The sequence below is a fragment of the Gobio gobio genome (genome assembly GCF_949357685.1).
Source record: "Gobio gobio genome assembly, chromosome: 23".
Taxonomy (NCBI): Eukaryota; Metazoa; Chordata; class Actinopteri; order Cypriniformes; family Gobionidae; genus Gobio; species Gobio gobio.
This window is the reverse complement of record NC_137119.1, coordinates 28,521,188-28,540,671: the sequence shown is the minus strand read 5'-3', so window position 1 is coordinate 28,540,671 and position 19,484 is coordinate 28,521,188. Positions and strand designations below refer to the sequence as shown.

The window sequence follows — 19,484 nt, the reverse complement described above, 5'->3', positions numbered from 1 at the left end:
CATTCTACTTCCTTCTTCTTCTTTTGTTTAATTGCGATTTACATAACCCACTTAGTGCACATCGCCACCTATTTGGTGGTTATTCATTAATTTTTTCAATGTCTTCATTTATTAAGTAATCTTTATTCACTGAGAATAAGGAGTATATTGTTTGTTGCTAATTAATTGAATGTAGATCCATGTGTGAGATCAAATAAATAATAAATATATATGAATTGAATTAACATTTTAAACATTACCGTATCATTTTTTATTCTAATTCTTTAGAAATAATATATAATATTATATATAATATAACTGAAACACATTTGGTTATATTGATAACTATATTAATGATATAAAACACATCTGAATACCTCATAAGCAAACTAACCCTGGAATATAACCTGTTCCGGAGCAGGTTATGTTCAGAGAGTGAGTTGCAATGGCTACTTACATACCCTGAAAGTTACCTCCGTTTTTGGAACCGAAAGTTAAAAGGTTATCCGCTTACTTACTCTTAAACATAGCCTACCAAAATATGTCACATAACCTGCTTTCTGGAATACCCCGTTAGTGTTTATGTTAGGTTGGGATTTTAAAGGGTTTATGTTATGCCTGTGTTATTACCATTGTGCTGAATAGTAGCGCCTGTGTGCTTAAGTACAAGGATAAGCAAGGGAATGTAAAATACATATTACCACTACTTTGTTTAGAAGTGGCCTAGTAATTGCTCTTTCTGATGTAGTGATATTTTGTTTTGCTGTAGCACGTGCGCTATCTAGCATGCTAGACAGCTAGCTAACAAGTAAATGGTAGAATTTACGTTTTATTGAGTTTTCATTAACGCAAGTGTTTGAGTGGAGTTTAGTTTCATATAGAAATTAGAACTCAAGAAATGAATTCACAATACTCATTACTTTTGGTTTCTAAACTTAAATGAATAGAGGCAAACAGTTCCCTCAATTGAAAGGAGTTATAACTCGGGTTTACTTTGTCATTTAAGATTAGATCTGGTATGCTGCCATGCGATACATTAAAAACAAACCTGCTGCAGTTAAGACAATTTTCAGAACGTTTCCATAAATCTATATTTATTTTTCAAATCAGATTAATCAATCACATCATACCTGTTAGCATCAGCATCATTAAGAAGCATTGATTTACAGTAACCTATACAAACATGGCCATAAACCAAAGCACACAGAGGAAGGGGGCGGAAGGCGTCTCTTTTTGCAGCAGTGTCATCGTCCCGCGTCTGTAGAACGTGAACCCAGATGTGATGCCTGTCCCATCACAGGGTCCAGCTCTTCTTACCCACATCACCCTAAAGCAAGATCAGCCTAAAGTGGCCTGTGGAGAAGGCAGCTTCCAGTGAACAAACAGGAAATAGCAGAGACTGTAATTACTTTGCATTACTCGCAGATGTTCTGAGAAGATCGTGTCTTACAGTGTGTGATCTCAAGACACTGGCAGCCTGCACTTCTGGACCCCAGTGGGGAAACATTCGGACTGTAACGTCAGGCCATAGCAACAATATTTCTTTAACATTCAATCAATCAATATACTCAAGACCTAAATAGATTGTTTCATTTGCATGGCCTCTGAATAATGCTCAGTATATACACTTGCAAACAGCAAAACCAAAAGTTCTCATGCAATACGAATTTGGACAATATCTTGTGCCCGTAAATTAAAGAAGTAAACGGCACATTCTGAAATGAAAAACTCAAAGCGTGGCATCGCTAAACATGTATATTGTTTATTTTAGCTAGCGAGTCACCTATAGGAGAAAACCGTCACATTCTCGCTGAGCTTCGGCAATTCGGACTAAATCCCGATTAGCAGCAGATCAGAATCCTGATCAGTCCAAAAAAGCGTTAAAGAGGCTCTCCTGAACACCAGGTCTGGTTACGTCTGAGGATGATGGACTTCAGAGGAACTTATGGCATTTTTGAGCAGGTTTCTCCTAAGACAAATGCACTTTTGAATTACAAGATAGCAAGAAAAATAACAAAAATACAACAAAAAATGTGCATTGGCTGGTGTCGTTCTGCACCAAGTTGCAAAATTATCTTTTGGTACACAGAAATAGATGCTGATACACAAAGGTGAAAGGGCTACTGTGGAGTCAGTCTACAATATCGGACGTGGTTATTATGACTTGGGTTTCAGTCAAGTGGGACGCAAGCTTCCGCGCCTCAATTACGTTTCTTACAGCTTCGCGTAAATTCAAGTAAAGACTTTTCTTTCCTTGGATACATAATTCTCGTCTCCTCTGAGTGTGCTCAAATGTATAGAGCGCTAAAATTTGAATGATTTACAAAAAAACAAACAAACAAAAAAAAACTAAACAATAAGCCTACAAATACATTTGAAATCCTCAGGACCAGCTACACTGGTTAGTCAATTAATACCAAACAGTTGTCCAATGATAGTTAAGGGTACTGGTAGAAGCTTTTTAGAAGAAAGTGCTTTAAGATACAGTTTACGTGAGTGATTTGCTTTCCGTTTCGTGCGAGACTTGAGCGTTAAGGGCAGATCCATCAGAAGTTGACTCAGAAAAGTCCACTGTCTTGATTAGGTGTTCGTACATCGTTCTTCCTCTGAGGTTACACAATATTTAAGGTTCTACATCATTAGTGTTGATGTTCTACCGAGGAGATCTCTGTAAACCTACTGTTTATTTCTATTTCGCTCCTGTAAAAAAAGACAAAGAGAGAAAAGAGACAAAATTAGATGATTAAATGGAACATGAAGCCATTAAGAAGATCTAAAAAGCCAGTTTGTGTTAACTCAGAGGATGAAACGGAAGTGTTTTTACTAGTGTAAAAACATTTGTGGTATGTCACTTGCTCAGGAAATCAATAGAATCTTCTCCGCTTGTGATTTGGCTTGTGCTTCTTGAGCTCACGATTCAATAAAATAACCTTATTAAACTGATATTAAAATTCTAGCCACTTCAAATCAGTTGAGAACTATTTTCATTTAAATTGGTGGATATTTAAAATTCTATATTATTTTGTCCAAAGGAATTAATTATTTGATATGCTAACAGTTAATTTAGGCATCTCAACATTAAAAATTTTGAAATCTGACAGAAAAACGCATGCATGTTGTGAGTCACAGAGTGAGCAATTTTGAGAAACCTTCTAAGCTAAAAATGTAAGTTTACTAAATCTGCAAGGTCCAAAAAAAGCTTGCTGTATTGATGCATGTAACAGTAAAATGAGTCTACGGTAGAATTTCAGGACTGCTGACACAGCCGGTGGTTTCCAAACAGTATGAGGCAGATTAGATCTATCTGACATGCAGAGAGTAAAACTTTTCACCCTTAAAAGGTGCAGTAAGCGATTGAAACGCTGTTGAAAATGTAACACCCAAACAAACAATTTAGTGATCTTTGCTAGCTGTTTGTTCTTTGTGTGTGCTGCAAAAAAATATTGTTTTTGTACATAATCTTGGCTGTGTAAATAGGAGAAAAAACAAAGTGGGTTGGACCGATCCACCGACCACACAGTATTTTTTAAAATTCAGCATGATTAAAATAATTGATTTTCACTAAAGTCTACTATAAATACAATTATACAAAAAAAAAAAGCATTTTCAGTTATCAGCCAAGTGCATCCAGAATTTTCGGTTTCGGCCCAGAATTTTCATTTCAGTGCATCCCTATTTTTTCAGTACATCCCTTATTTTTAAGGGCTACAAATGAGTCAAGAGCTAGGGCTCGCCTTAATATTGGAAAGCTTTTCAGCGCTGGAGAGACGTTAGATTTACTCACGTATTACTCAATACATGAGTAAAGGCCCTGATATACTCACGGCAAAGTTTTTTGCTTGGGGTAAAAAGAATTTTGAAACCCGTGACCAGCGGTACATCCCGACATTGCCCACACTGCTGAGAATGGCGTTAAATGACTATGTTAATATGCGCTGTGCGCTTTCCTCTCAATAACAAAATGAATAACTACAATGACAGCTGTGAGAAAGCAGCAGCTAAGAAAGCATCTGATCCTAGTGATGTGGATATTTGCAGTCATGTCACATTTATATATAACTGTATACAATATACAATCAGTGTGTAGTATTTATGAGGATCTATTGACAGAAATGCAATATAATATACATAACTATATTTTCGGTGGAGTTTAAAGGCCTTACATAATGTACTGTTATTTTATTACCTTAGAATGAGACATTTCTATCTCCATACACCGCGGGTCCCCTTACAGTAAAACATGACCCCTTACGCCGTCATGTTTGTACAGTAGCCCTAAGCGGACAAACTTCTCTACTTGCTACTTTCTGCTCTCTCCGAAGGCGAAGCTTCTGTGTATGCTCCAAAAGGGGGAGGGGGGCAATGCAATTCACAACCTCACCGCTATATGCCGCTAAAAATCACACACTGCACCTTTAAAAGTAAGCAGTTCTACAGTATTAAACATGAAAAAACAGCATCAGTGTCTCGTCCAATTAGAATTATTATGCTCCAGTGTGTTCTATGTTTTTACCCGCATCTGACCTCGACGGACTGAATAGAAGAAATGAACCATGTCAATATAGAAGATTTCTATGTCAAAGAAGGCGGAGCCTCAGCAAACACCTACCTATTAATGTAATCGCCACAGACCAATGGTAGTTTGAAGGTTTTTACCAGCCAGAGCGATTTTCTCCAGAAGGTATGCTTTGGCAAGCTGTTTCGACTCCCAAATCGAACACAAAACGTGCTTCGTTTCGGCCTGATTTTGTTCGAAATGACACCACATCAGGTCTTCGATTTGGCTTGAAGTATATCAGGGCCTTAACATTGGTTTTTCCTATGTTTCACAGAACCAAGATATTTTGTTGCTGAATCACAGCTGACTCATTCATACTTGCGCAAGCTGTCTGATGCTCCAGCTGTTAGTCTTTGCATAGCGTGTTCATTATTTTGGGGGCGGAGCAATTAAGTGTTTCTTTTGGGTGTCAATTTCAAATATTAACCCGCTCTCATACATTGCTTACTGCAATTGTAAGCAATTTATGAGAAATAGTGTTATTATTTGAAAATGACACCTAAAAGAAACACTCCTCCCTTCATTTTTAAAGAAGTGAGTAAATGTTCACAGGAGATACAGACCTCAGTCATTTAAGACATTTGATTCTACATCGAAGTGGAAACCTCACATGATGGCTGCTATATGAACATCTGAATATTACTCACTTACTTAGTAACCCCTTTTGGACATTTGATTGAAGAATAAATTAATCATGGGCGACAAATATGCTTGTGAACAGGGTATTTCTACAATGCCATCAAGTAACTGAAATCTTGCTTCTGAATTATGCTGAAACCACATCATAGATTAACCCAGTTTAACCCATAGCCTTTCCTCGGGTCATTTTGACCCAAATCAAATTTTTAAATAAACATTTTAATTTGAGAGTTCATCTGAGTGGTCCAAGACTTTGAAATGGACTGGATTCAAGGAGTTTTGTGTCCCAAATCCCTCCCTCGAGGGGTCAATTTGACACCCATAGAAATGAATGGAATGCTAAAACTAGTCTAGTGTCTACTAAGAAACTGACTCCATATAGAGCTATAAGGGCATCTAGCGGCAAGAGTCATGAAATATGTTCTTTTTTCCACCAGAGGTCAGCAAAGACACCCAACGCAAGATATTTTGAGCTGAATTAAAAGGGTTATGCATGAAATTGTGAGTTATTTTGAATTGAAGTTGAAAGAATTTTAAATACGTGCTTAAATTACTATTTATTTATTATGTATTGCTAAAATCTAGTAATTTAGAAAGGTAAAAAAAAAATGCATTAAAAAATAGAAAAAATATCAAAATGAAATAAAATAAGCTTTTTGGACAAAGAAAAAGTTAAGTATAATTTTAGGGCTTTGGGTGATTTTGACCCGCGAGGGAAGGGTTTGTTACAAAGTGCGAGGGACGGATGAAATGATCAAATGACCATGTTATTATCTTGACGAGCTGAGAAACAACTTAACATACTGTATATTTCAATACATAAACCAGTTAAATGTACAGCTAGCATAAAGAGGCAAGGCTTACTGGGCAAAAATAGGCAAAGGGCACAAATTTAAATTTAAAATTATATATATATATATATATATCAACATTTCTTACCACTGCTTTGCCGGTGAACATGAATGAATGTGAGGGAATGTTAGCCAAATCAGGGGTCATGTATGAATACTGATAACATTATAGACAGCGCGTTTACAAACATAATTAACAGTTGGTGAGTGGATCATTTTTTTCGCAGACTGACATAACAGTTATGTCATCAGTTCATCATTCTTAAATAAACGGCTGACATTTCTGATTATAATAAATATAAATAAATCACACAGCTCTTATATATATATATATATATATATATATAGTTTCATTTATTTAATTTCTAGATACCCTGCTTTATGCCATAAATTCAAATCACTTCATTAGATGAATCAAGCATTAGATTTCACAATTTAAACCACAGGCCTTGGAGACCTTTTTGATTTAAATAGTTGATTTTATTATGACTTTGGCAATCTAAACGTGATTGGCAAGATAATGAAATAGATAGAAAATGAGGTTTGGAGAAAAATAAAATGCGGTTTTGAAAAGAAGCTAAATTAGTTCAAGTACAACCAACAAGACACCTTGATTAAGCCATTTTGATTGCGATTTCATTTTGATTGCAATTTTTCCATTTTTGTTCTTGACTAACAATCCTGTAGTGGCTTACATAAAGATGCACAGTATATTGTATAAGTGACAAATACTCAATCAGCTGAATACAAATGACATCCTGATGTAATAAGGCTAATAGAGTTGCAGTGCTGCATACAGGCCATATTCATGTAGCATCTAAATTCAGTCAATTCACTATTTGGTTATTTATAGGAATAAAAGCAGCAGCTTAACATGCATAAAAACCACAGAACTCTGCTCAGCGGGAGTTTATTAACAATTGCTAGACAATTCAAACATTTCTAGTAGCTTTGGTCAAAATATCTAAAACTAAAAAAGTTAGACTGCTGGTATTCATGTTTTTTCTTTGTGGGCATGTGATGGCAAAACGTATTGGTTAACTTATTACCATGTCAACCATCACAAGTTTGGGAGTCACTCCCAATTCTTTGAAGTGAGTACATGATCACACTAGCACAAAGTCATGCCAATGAGTTAAGTGTAGGTGTTAAACCTAGTGCCAAACATGTTCCAACAACTCTAATAGGACAAAATGTTAAATGACTCCATTTGTCCAAATGCAAGACATTCATCCTTGAGAGTCTGATCTGATAAACCCCCCAAATCGTGTGAAATCTGATCTAAATGCCGTTCATAACTCGCATAAACCGATAAAATGCAGCTGGTGCCAAGGTAATGGGCACAGACATCAATTATTTGTGTTGGTTAGGCAGGAAATGATGTAAGTCCAATCTATTAATGGGACATCTGCCTGCTGTTTGAGCAGAGACACTGATTGGCGTCACCGCTCGACACCGGCCTTTTTGTCAATAGATGGGCAGAGACTTCTTAGTTGTTTTTTTTAAACATTGTTTATTTCACAATACCTATGCTGAGCCTTTAGCAGTTTGGTTAATTGAAATATAGGGGAAATGGGTTATGAGCAAGCCATGTTGAGCAATAAAACACAAACAACATATTACATAAACTCCAGGAATGATGTACTGAGTTACCAGCGCAGACATTTCATTTCTAATTATGACTGCACCGTTTTTTGTCTTGTTTTTCAATAATAGGCAGCAGAAAGAGAAACAGAAAGACTAAAGACTAATCTGGCTTAGAAATGAGTTTCTATTAAAAAAACCTACCTTTGGAAATAGACGGACATGCTGACAGCCCTAAAACATAACAATGTTTACGAGATCTAAAGGTGCAGTGCTTGCTTTCTGCTATTGTGAAGAGTGGCAGAAAGCTGCGCTTACCCTTCGCATTGCTTCCTCTTCCTCCTGCCGTTTTTCGTAATGTGCAAAATCGTCAAAGATTGAGGTGGTATGCTTGAAAGTTGCAATAATTTTAAGCACTTGCTTTGCTTTCTCTAGGGGCACTTCCTGAGTGTCCCTGGAGTTGGTGACAGGCTTGTTGTCATTGTTTTCTAAGCGAATGTGTCTCAGTTGGTTATTGGGCACGTCCTTAACAAAGATCCATTTTACCTCAAACTTGCCCTTCCACTTATCCTGGGACCAGACGCCGGCATAGGCGTTATAGTCCACGGTTGACTTCATCTCAGCCACACCGCAGAAGTGTCCGCTGCCATTGACACTAAAGAGCAGGTACAGTGGACCTTTGGCACCGAGCGAGCGGTAGGCGCCGTCCAGGCGCTTGTTTCCGTGCTCTGTGCTGCACCAGATGGAGTACTTGATGGAGCGGTGGATGTCGTCCTCAGAGTAGCTCTTGATGATGAAGACCCGTCCGTTTTTCAAGTTCCAGTCAAAGTCTTTGGGGTTATAATTGTTGAGGGCTTTGAGCTTCTCCAGCACGGGGTGAACCTCGCCAGAAGAAGGTGACGAGCTCATGGGGACTCCCGTCCCAAGGCCAAAGTTCTCCATGCCGCTGTTCTGGTTAAACGTGGTTCCTCGGTTGCGAGGGGCTATCCAGCGATTTTGGGGTGGGGGGTTCTGCACCTGAGATGGGTGCAGGGGCTGCGGAGGACCTGGTTGCGAGTGATGGTGATGGTGAGGGTGGGGAGGACCAGGAGGCAGCTGCTGAGGGTGCTGAGGAGATTGTAGCTGGAGCTGCTGGTGTTGGTGTTGGGGTTGAGGAGGCATTGGACTCTGCAGCATGGGTTGAGGTTGGGCCAAGAGTTGCTGCTGCACCAACGGCTGAGGGGGCAGCATCTGTTGCGCTAGAGGGGGTTTGGTAATGGAGCCTTTGTCCTCCCAGGTACCAATGTTCATGTTATGCTTTATCGGCGGTGGAGGGATCGTGGGGCCGCTTCCCAAACCCATATTGGGCTTTGGCTTCAGCTTGGGCTGTGGTTTTGCGGGTTTTCTCGCGATGGCTGCCCACGATGTGGGTTTTGGTGCGGAGCAGCTGACAGGCGGCATGCTGTTGGCAGCCATGCTACTCATACCTGGCGTCCCTCCTAAAGGTGACCCGACTGTTTTCGTAACGGCCGACATGTCGGAGCCAAGCTTGAGCCCGGCCATTCCCTGATCAATACTACTGAGCCCTGGAACTTTACTAAGTTGCGTGTCACTGCCGAATCCGGCCTGTCCGTCAGCAATGGCCCGGCCCAACGAGCTCGGGGGATATCCGTAACTGCTGCTGTATGCTGAGCTCTGTGTAGACTGTCCCTGAGAACCACTGGTGCCCCAGGTGGAAAAGTCTGCATTTCCGGGAAAGAAGTTAAATCCATGTTGGCTGAGAAAAGGGGGCGTGTTGCCTAAAGCACCAGGCTGGCTGAAGACTCCGTCGGGAATGAAGTGATGCTCACCATTGCTCATCTGTCCATATGTGGTCAGGTATGGCATAGGCGGGTCTCCTGCGGTGGACCAAGCAGCCTCTCCCAAGGAATAAGGGAATCCAATAGAGGGAGCATAATAGCTGGGCATGTAGGGATCAGACATTGGTGGGTAGCTATTACTCTGTAGGGTGTAATTAAAGATAAGTCAGTAATGATTATGTAACGAACCAATGGCTAAATAAAGATGTGACAAAAACATAATAGGTGAAAAAGTGTGATAAACACACTACCATTCAAAAGTTGTTTTATTCAGCAAGGGCACATTAAAATGTTTGAAAGTGACAGTAAATACATTTGTAATGTTACTAAAGATTTCTATTTCAAATAAATGCTGTTATTTTGAAGTGTCTATTAAAATCAAAGAATCCTGAAAGAATAAATGCATCAGTTTCCACAAAAAAAAAAAAAAAAAAAAAAAAGATAAATAAGCATATTATCTAGAATGATTTCTAAAGAATCATGTGACACTGAAGACTGGAGTAATGATGTTGTAAATTCAGCTTTGCCATGACAAGAATCAATTACATTTTAAAATATATTAAAATATAAAACAGTTGATTTTAAATTGTAATAATATTTTCATATTACAATGTGTACTGTATTTGTTCAAATAAATGCAGCATCGGGAAGCACAAGAGATTTCTTTCAGAATCTTTTTTTTTTTTAAATCTCCCCACCCTCAAACATTTGAAAGGACAGAACATAAATTATAGATATTAACCAATAATAAAATATGAAAGAGGTCAGGGATTTGTTACAGAATTTTCAGACATTTGTACAAAGATAAACTGCAGTTTAATTTAATGTAACACTGAAATGGAAGAAAAAAAACAGCAGTAATACAATTTTCAGAGTACAGATAACTAATATGACAGCATAAGGACAGAAACTCACCTGATTTGTCTGACTGCTCAGATAATTGTCAAAGTCATCATCATTTACAGCATCCTTCTGATGCATCGAACCGTTTTGCACTAAACAAAAGTGCAAAGTGTGTGTCAGTTAATTTTACTTCAATACACCACAATGTTGATATGAAATAATGAGACAGCAATTTTACACAAGTAAATTCAATTGGGAAACGATTATGTCTAAGCAAGAACAAAAGGTAAAAGAAAATCTCTAAATATTAAATACAGTTAATTGCTTGTCAGGACTTTGAAGTCACAAAGAGAGCTAGATTAACATTAGGACTACTTAGGTCTACTACATAAAATATGATTCACAGAAGAAGTGACTATTTATAAATCCACACAAGCGAGACTGAGAAACACATCAGTAAACCAAACACCCTTAAAGGGACAGTTCACCATCCACGTTCATTTGACTTTCTTTGGTTTAATGACATTCACATTCACTTTCATTTCAAGAAAAAAAGATGTAATGCAGGTTAATGGTGAGTGTGGGTGTCAGTCTGTGGATAACAACCGGTTTCATAGAAAAAAGAAAGAAAGATATACAAGTTTGTGACAGGTTCATTTTTGGGTCCCTTTAAAAAGTGGACATGCCTGAAGAAAACGAGTCTTTGCATCACATACCTTTGTTTCCTTGTCCTTTAGGTCTCTTTTTTGGGTTCAAGGTGTGCAGACGGTGACAAAGAGAGAGAAAAAACACTATGATCACCAGTTTATCAGGAACAGAACATGGAGACAATAATTCGGCCTAGCAGGAACAGCTATCAAATATCCAGGACTCCCAGTTTATAGAGAAGCGACTTCTGGCTGTGTTTTAGACCCAAATTAAGTACCTTCCTAAGCGTTAGTTTGTTTTGGAACGTTTATTCGTGCCAGCGCGCCAATGAAACCCAAAAATGTTGTCTAGGTAGGCAGCTAGCTATGGTTTGAGACACAGCCACTACCTGTACGTGCACCATCATGTTTATAAAGTTTTATAGATGGAAGCGTGTCCGTCTCGCGTACCTGATCGACAGTTGTCGCAGACATCCTCCGGGAGCCCGAGCTGATCGCTGTTATGACTGTCCACGGTCTCTCCTGCCACCGCTGCGGGTTCGCGTTATTTTTCCTCTCTCCGGGTTGCCCTATAATCACAGCGTATTTCTCAGGCGTTGATCTCCTCGCCCGGTCTCAAACGGTCGGCAGCGGTCCTTTCGTGCGGTAGTGACAGCGAAAGTCAAACGGTTGGGGGAGCTTGGCGGCTGTGTGGTGTGTTTAAGTTATTCTGAAACATTAACACACTGTGTAACGTCTGGAGAGAATATTACCCCTGCTCTGCTCCACAATGGCGGATGGGCTCTGACTCTCACTTCCGTTTGAGCACTGACCTTCCGCCGCTGACGTAAAAGAGGAGACGTGCGCCTGCTATTTCAAACAGTACAACATATAACCCATCTTTCATTCGATTATTTCGCTTATTACATGTCTTATCATTAGGGATAATATATCATTTGTATAATATAATTTTTATGGGGGAAATAAGCATTTGTTTTTACTTTGTTTCACAATACCCAAAACAATATTAAGCAGTAAAATGTGTTAATAATAATACTAATATTCTTATTTAATCTATTATTTTATAGATTTTTATTGTTTTCCCCCCTAATGTACCCTGCTGTATTTGTAATTTTTTTAAACCATTGATAAAAAAAATGTAAACAGTTCAGAAACACTTATACATGCTAAATGTGTTCAGCTAACAGATCATTTCTCTCAAAATATAGTTTTATAACTGCTTGGAAGTGATATTAATTTCAATGACAGAACCATTTTGAAAATGCATATTTTCAATTATTAATATTATTCAGAAATTCCAGATGGGCCTACATTAAAAAACATTTTATTCGTTTTATACGAGACTTCATATATTGTTCAGTATATATGACCACAGTATAATGTTTTGTTCACATGTTAAAGCAAAGACAATTAGAGGATGACATAACAATATAAAACCCTATTTATTTTTAATTGAACAGTTCTACTCTGTAAATGTTGTTCATTATTTTAATCATTAAATCATTATGAACATTTTACACAATAATACAGAAAGCACGTCTATGCGTTTTAAAAACTAGAGTGCATAACCAAACAGAGGTGGGTGAGACTGAGAAATAGAAAATATCAACAACATTCTGCTATACCCTCTCTTTACCGCTGTGTGGCACTGTTCTATTTCAGGAAAATATAATGACCGTAAATGACGAGCTTTGCAAGTCTTCAAAATAAAAGTCCTGTTACTGCCTATAACTCAAAAGAACAATCAGAAAAATAGTAAATGCACTTGCATACACCAAGAATACCGTGTCTATCTGTTAATTTATATGTTATACATAATTTTTAACAATTATAAGATAAAAGTGTAACTCTATCTATCTATCTATCTATCTATCTATCTATCTATCTATCTATCTATCTATCTATCTATCTATCTATCTATCTATCTATCTATCTATCTATCTATCTATCTATCTATCTATCTATCTATCATCTATCTATCTATCATTATTTGATTATTTTTTAATTTTAAGCTAACATAAAAAAAATCTAAATGTTTTGCCTTTGGGAACTCCACAAAGATTTGCTGGGGCCATCATATTATTATAAATAAGCTTAATATACAAATATGTTGTTATATTACTTTTATATGTATTATTTACATTTGTATTCATTATTTTTCATTTTATTGTTGCTGTTGCTGTGCAAAATTAAGCTGAACTTTAATTCTTGAAACAGTATAGTCAAATCCTCAGCCATCCTGAGCTAGCTAGTGTGGGTGTTTCTGGCTTCAGCTCACTGTGTGCTGTTGATCCTCCAGTCCTGAAACACACTCCTGCTCACTCAGCCTTGGGTTTGGAGCATGCAGAACATGCTGACAGTAATTGCAAACGCATTCAAGGGCGGTGCCAAAATAAATGTAGGTATCATAAGTATCTGTTTGCTTATCTGTTTGCTTTTAAAGAGACAGAGGCATTGAAAGATTCAAGCTCTGTTTAGCTTAGAGGCATTAAAAGATTTACAAGAGGCTAAACTAGATCTCTATATAGGCTCATCGACCTTGCAGATGATGTACAGTAAATGCAAATTAATTTCACTGAACTGATCGTATTTTATTAAAATGGCAGAGTCTGCCCTGATTTGTTCACTCTTTCGTTTGTTAACTTATCATAAGAGTTTATTTTTAGCCATTCACAGCCTGTGGTACAGTCCAACTGTAATATATTGAAACGAGAATTGATATAATATGTTTGTTCTGACATGGATGTCATTATGGACCATGTTGTGGTCTTTTTCTGATATAGTCTTTCTGCTATCTATATGATTATCTTTATACTTTATTTATAATACAGTTAATTCAGTAATGTAAACAATGTATACAGTGCAGTTAGCCCCATTAATGATTTGTATCTTTTTGGTTGTTTTATAGGCTGCCCAGACAGTGTCAGAGGTAAGATTTGGACTTACTTCTTAACTTCGTGTGATCCAGCAACACCAGCTCAACCACCCTAGAATTAGTTAGTGCCACAGGATATTGTTATCAATAATAGCAAAAGTGTATTTGTCTTAAATCAGTTGGATTGTATTAGCATTCATGCTAGATCAAAAATGTTTTGTTTACTTTGAATCATGTGTCATTTGTTACACATTTTAAAGGGATAGTTCACCCAAAAAATTAAAATTACCCCATGATTAACTCACCCTCAAGCCAGGTGTATATGACATTCTTCTTTCAGACGAATACAATCAGAGTTATATTAAAATTAATCTAACTGACCCTAGTGTGTTTATTGTAGGTACATTAGTGTTTCACAGTATTTCGCTGTGGGTCCACAGAATGGCCTTCAGTATCTCAAGATTCTTGTCAAATTAAATGCATTTTTTCCAGTATCTCTGTTTTAAAATGCTTTGTCGTAGTTTTATTACTGCACTCCACTCTTCTCCAGGGCTCCAGAGTGGTGGTATCATCACGCTCTTTTGCAGACTTCACACCTCAGGCCAGCTTTGACATCAAGGTAAAGTTGTCATATTAGCTTAAAGCACCCCCCCCCCCCCCCCCCCCCAAAAAAAAAACATTTGTTAATTCAAGAAAAAAGTAGAACATTGTTCAGTTTTTAGAGGTGTGACCTTCATCACTTGGATGAAGGCCCTTCAGTGCAGACGGTGCTCACTAGAGAGGATGGACTCAGGTACTACCGCACTATGCAGACCATGAGACGCATGGAGCTGAAGGCAGATCAGCTCTACAAGCAAAAGATCATACGAGGCTTCTGTCACCTGTATGATGGCCAGGTAATACAAATCTGAATGCCGTAGTCTGTTTACACACATACACAGTCAACGTCAATTGATTTGTCTTCTCGTTACCTCTCAGGAAGCCTGTGCTGTAGGCATTGAGGCTGGTATCAATCCCAAGGATCATGTGATCACGGCATATAGGGCTCATGGTTACACCTACACCAGAGGTGTGCCTGTGAAAGAGATCATGGCAGAGCTCACAGGTGGGGACTTCCTCCATAAAGATGCATTTAAATCCTGCAGGGCTGAATTTGGCAAAAATTTGTTTTTTCCAAACTTATGCAATCTGCATTTGACAATTCATGTCTCAATTCATAAAATCCCAAGAACGATCCTGTACTCTAATGAATCCTTCTCTGAATTAACTCAATGAATGAAAAAGACTGAAGAAAATTCAGCTTTGCCATCACAGGAATGAATTACATTTTAAGACATATTAAAAGAGAACAGTTCATAATTTCACATTTTCTTTACTGTAGCCTTGGTGAGCAATGAGCATAAGAGCATAAAACAAATCGTATTGACTCCAAACTTTCAAAGTAGTTTTTGATAGTGCTTATATTTAGTACAGTTGAACTCCTGTTGATTTTTTTTTTTTTACATAATTTACAGCAATAGCTGAGAGAGAATTTCTTACATAAACAAAATGGATTCAAATCTATAAATGTATATCAATAACCAGCACTAATCTGAATATGTTCACAATCCATTTCAGGTCGAAGGGGTGGTGTTGCCAAAGGGAAGGGCGGCTCTATGCACATGTATGCCAAGAATTTCTACGGTGGGAATGGTATTGTTGGTGCCCAGGTGAGATGCATGCATTATAGTTTACTACAACATTACATCAAGCATTTCTTAATCCAAATCTGTTTGGAAGGTTCCTCTTGGGGCAGGTGTGGCCCTGGCATGCCAATATCAGGGTAAGAACGAGGTTTGTGTCACTCTGTATGGGGACGGAGCTGCTAATCAGGTGAGAGAAACTTCCGCCGCATGCGCTCACATGTTTGAACAAAATAATGCTTTATCTGATGTGTCCCCTTATCAGGGCCAGATCTTTGAATCATTTAACATGGCAGCTTTGTGGAAACTCCCCTGCATTTTCATCTGTGAGAATAATAAATACGGCATGGGGACATCAGTGGAACGGGCCTCAGCCAGCACAGACTATTACAAAAGAGGAGACTACATTCCTGGATTGAGGGTGACTCTTTTCTTTGTTTAGTTTTTCTAGATGCCTCACCCTTTTTTTATATTCACCAGTGCTTTTTTTACAGATGTACATAAAAGGCACATGTGAGCAAATAAGCCCTTTCAAGCCCTATTTTTTGTTTTCTCCAGGTGGATGGTATGGATGTTCTCGGTGTGAGAGAGGCAACCAGGTTTGCAGCAGATTATTGCAGATCTGGAAAGGTAAACATGTTTTACTTGCTTAACAAGTTAAGTAGGGCTTATATTTTTAAGCAAGGGCTAGTTTGTGACTGGTGGGCAAATATTTGGCCTGTGCTCTCCAGGGTCCCATTCTAATGGAGCTCCAGACATATCGTTACCATGGCCACAGCATGAGTGATCCTGGGGTCAGGTGAGGTTGACCCTCAACCTTTCCCCCTGTGGCAGGCGCTCATCCTTCCTCGGCTCGTTTAAAACCCAGTCCTCACCTGCTAGCCTCCATAATCACATTCTTTCCTTAGTTTTAGTTAGTTTGCACATCATTTCAGTGAGCTCACTAATCGCTGTACCTTCAATCAGTGCTTTTCTTCTGCCCTTAGTTATCGCACACGTGAAGAGATCCAGGAAGTTCGCAGTAAGAGTGACCCCATCTCTATGCTGAAGGACCGAATGATTAGTAGCAACATGGCTAGTGTGGAGGAGATCAAGGTACTTCATGCATCATTCTTTTTGTCTAGTGCACTCTTTATTTTATCAAGATATGAACAAACCTTTTAATTTTTAAAAATGTAATCTAATGGTGCCAAAAATGGTGACTTTTGTGACATTTGCTATATGAATACACAAAAAAGAACACTTCTGATCTGTACGGTCAAAAATAAACACTATAGGAAATGATAATATCTTTGATAATGTCTAAATATACTGTATATCCAAATGTAAAACCTAATAAAAGTAAGTAATTAGTAATGCCTATAAATACTCTTAGAAGCAACTGGGGAATATACACTCACACACACACACACACACACACATATATGATATAACGTATGATTTTCTTTATTTCTCCAACTATATAGCACCAATCTGATTTATTTACTTAAACACAGTATTCTTAGAAAATAATATGAAATTATATATTTTTTTACTAATATTTGTTTTTATGTAGAAATAAATGGTGTATAATTTAGATCTGAATATTGTTTAGTACCATTTAATCCTCTCAAAGTACAAAATATTAAAGAATAAATATTATTGAAATAAAAATACAGTAAATTAATTTCATTCAAAAGAAATGATACACTGTGATACATTGGGTGTGTCTCAATCAGCTCCCTAGTTCAGTAGTCAGGGTAGTCGGGGAGCCATTTTAAGGGCTGTCTCAGTCGCAAAATCCTTCCAGTGCACTAAAATGTTTGCTCCATAAGAAGTCCCACAATGCACCATGAAAACCAGGGAGTATCGATGCTCACAATGTTCTCTTAACAGAAGTTCTAAAGTGCGAAATCACATGAGCCAACTGTCAGCATAAACCTACATCATCAGCCAGGTAATGAACATAATCTAGCCAACATTACATGTATAACAAAGATCTGTTCTGCAGTTGTTCATAAATAACAGTATATGATGTTGTACAATGAGGACGTTGTCATGTCACTGGAAATAGAGTCATCAATGTCCCAATGTGTAGTGAGCCAAGGTCACTGTCCTTACCAGTGCCTGAATTCGTGTGTACATGATACACTGCTTCACGACCATAGACTGTAAAAACTTAGCTGGTTCATGACCTAGGAAGCTAGGGAGTAGATTTTTAACTGATGTTGTTGGAATCACAACAGGACATTGATGCAGAGATTCGTAAGGAGATAGAAGAAGCAACACAGTTTGCTACCTCTGATCCAGAGCCCCCACTGGAGGATTTGTGCAACCACATCTTCTACAACGATGCACCCTTAGAGGTCAGAGGCACCAACCCCTGGACGAGGCTGAAATCCATGAGCTAAGGAGCCTGCTGATGATTCAGCACTTCATCCCTGATAGTACAGGAGCTCTGTTCCTAAACCTATACGCACAAAAAGATGGATGAAACCTTTATCCATAAAGTCATAATTAGGCTACATTACATCACAGCTTTTTTTTAGAAATTAGTTTTGCAGACTGTTAATTCATTAGGAAAGACATAAAATACAGGAATCAATGGACCCTTTTCACAGACTGCATTGACGCGTTTCCAGTTATCAACATCGCAAAACTAGTTTTTCATATTTACATTTTAAAAAAATGTAATACACATTTATAACGCTACACTTTGTGCTATATTACCTTGGCAGTAAATGGCAAATTCTTCTAACCAATGTAATCAATCTCTCTATATATTGTTTATTTTTTGTAAAGTCATGGAAACGCTGTCATGACATTTTTATTTTGCTATTGGAGCAAATGGGAATACAAAAAGGATATTTGCTGTCGTCTCCTGTTCACCACTATAGAAGTTTACCCAACTATGATGACTTCCGCTTCTGAGAAACCTGGAAATGTGAAAAGGGTCCATATAGAGCAATATTGGAAATATATATAACAAATAATGGGCATCATCTTTATCTGTAAATGAGAAAAAATCAAAGGGCACATGGTCTCTGAATCAAACGTATTAATATTGGAAAAGATTATACAGATTATATTATTCTTATGTCCATAGTAATTTCTAATTTCTTGAATTATGAATTCATTGGTCATTTTACAGTATTTTAAAGGCTTAATTACAATTAGTACCAAAATTAATACTATACATGGATTTCTCGGCGACGTCATCACTGCTTGCGCACGCACCCGAGAGGCAGAAAGAAGAAACCTCTCGTGTTGTAGGTTACTAGCGGCGTGTCTGTAAGTCAAAATGCCAAGGAGTTGCTGCGTGGTTAATTGTACCAACAGAGCCAGTGCTGGGTGCCTGATGTTTAACATACCTAGGGGGAAGCATGCGTTTGCCAAAAAAATATTTTTGTTATTACATGTATCACAGCAACACTGCAAAATTAAAGACAGACAAACAGATCCAACTAAAATCACGTTTTATTGAGTCCGCAGTTATATACAAACAATAAGGAAAGCTTCAATACTTAAGGTTGTTGCAGTAGCGGACCAGCTGAGCGATCTGTCTTTCTGCCTCCAGGATGCGCACGCACCCTGTAATGTTTGTAAACAGGAAACCCGTGTATAAGCTTATGCACAGTTGTTTTGAAATTGCACTAAAATGTGTTTAATGGGGAGCGAACCATGTATACATTTATACATGTAACTAAGAATGGAATTAATAAATATGCAATAATTTGACTTATATTTGCGTCAGTTCATTCATTTTGCTCGCTCGATAGAATGCAAAGTCCTGAGTCACTGAATCACGCAGGAGGAATGATCATATTCATAATAATAGACTCACCAGCAGGTGTCGCACTCTCCACCTACGACGTGAATAAAGTGTCAAATCACAAGGTAGATGGGGGGTAGCCTACATTCTTACGTACATTACAATGTCATATCATGGCAAAGATTATGATGGCTGATGATGAATCAGCACACACTGACGAGCAACACTTATTACGCT

At 37.9% G+C, this 19,484-nt stretch overlaps 2 protein-coding genes across 5 annotated transcripts; one reads left to right on the top strand and one right to left on the bottom strand.

The window, feature by feature from the left end:
• Nucleotides 1-1,049: 1,049 nt before the first annotated feature.
• ythdf3 (YTH N6-methyladenosine RNA binding protein F3) lies at nucleotides 1,050-11,748 on the bottom strand. 2 transcript variants are annotated; one of them, XM_079806873.1, is made up of 5 exons: nucleotides 11,390-11,748; nucleotides 11,009-11,033; nucleotides 10,365-10,444; nucleotides 7,930-9,591; nucleotides 1,050-2,679 (listed from the first exon to the last, which is right to left on the bottom strand). In XM_079806873.1, exons 1-5 carry the CDS (start codon nucleotides 11,411-11,413, stop codon nucleotides 2,656-2,658), a joined length of 1,815 nt encoding a protein of 604 aa, XP_079662999.1. In that variant the 5' UTR covers nucleotides 11,414-11,748; the 3' UTR covers nucleotides 1,050-2,655. The 2 variants fall into 2 exon arrangements, with proteins under 2 accessions (XP_079662999.1, XP_079662998.1); XM_079806872.1 differs by lacking the exon at nucleotides 1,050-2,679 and having other exon boundaries at nucleotides 6,923-9,591; nucleotides 11,390-11,745.
• Nucleotides 11,749-13,189: 1,441 nt separating this feature from the next.
• pdha1b (pyruvate dehydrogenase E1 subunit alpha 1b) lies at nucleotides 13,190-19,216 on the top strand. Of its 3 annotated transcripts, XM_079806543.1 has the most exons (12): nucleotides 13,190-13,337; nucleotides 13,848-13,868; nucleotides 14,365-14,433; nucleotides 14,537-14,710; nucleotides 14,793-14,919; nucleotides 15,432-15,523; nucleotides 15,594-15,686; nucleotides 15,762-15,917; nucleotides 16,055-16,126; nucleotides 16,228-16,295; nucleotides 16,483-16,591; nucleotides 17,722-19,216. In XM_079806543.1, the coding sequence occupies exons 1-12, from the start codon at nucleotides 13,281-13,283 to the stop codon at nucleotides 17,884-17,886; spliced, it is 1,203 nt and encodes a 400-aa protein (XP_079662669.1). In that variant the 5' UTR covers nucleotides 13,190-13,280; the 3' UTR covers nucleotides 17,887-19,216. The 3 variants fall into 3 exon arrangements, with proteins under 3 accessions (XP_079662669.1, XP_079662668.1, XP_079662670.1); XM_079806542.1 differs by having other exon boundaries at nucleotides 15,594-15,917; XM_079806544.1 differs by lacking the exons at nucleotides 13,190-13,337; nucleotides 13,848-13,868 and having other exon boundaries at nucleotides 14,369-14,433; nucleotides 14,530-14,710; nucleotides 15,594-15,917.
• The last annotated feature ends 268 nt before the right edge of the window (nucleotides 19,217-19,484 follow it).

What these genes read in the sequence shown, in the direction of transcription:
- ythdf3 (XM_079806872.1), bottom strand. Translation starts at nt 11,413, where the DNA reads ATGTCTGCGACAACTGTCGATCAG. An exon ending in CTGCGACAACTGTCGATCAG is followed by an intron (nt 11,034 to 11,389) that starts GTACGCGAGACG and finishes AACCCAAAAAAG; the next exon opens with AGACCTAAAGGACAAGGAAA. An exon ending in TAAAGGACAAGGAAACAAAG is followed by an intron (nt 10,445 to 11,008) that starts GTATGTGATGCA and finishes ACTTTTGTTTAG; the next exon opens with TGCAAAACGGTTCGATGCAT.
- pdha1b (XM_079806542.1), top strand. Translation starts at nt 13,281, where the DNA reads ATGCAGAACATGCTGACAGTAATTGCAAACGCATTCAAGGGCGGTGCC. An exon ending in ACTACATTCCTGGATTGAGG is followed by an intron (nt 15,918 to 16,054) that starts GTGACTCTTTTC and finishes TGTTTTCTCCAG; the next exon opens with GTGGATGGTATGGATGTTCT. An exon ending in ATTATTGCAGATCTGGAAAG is followed by an intron (nt 16,127 to 16,227) that starts GTAAACATGTTT and finishes TGTGCTCTCCAG; the next exon opens with GGTCCCATTCTAATGGAGCT.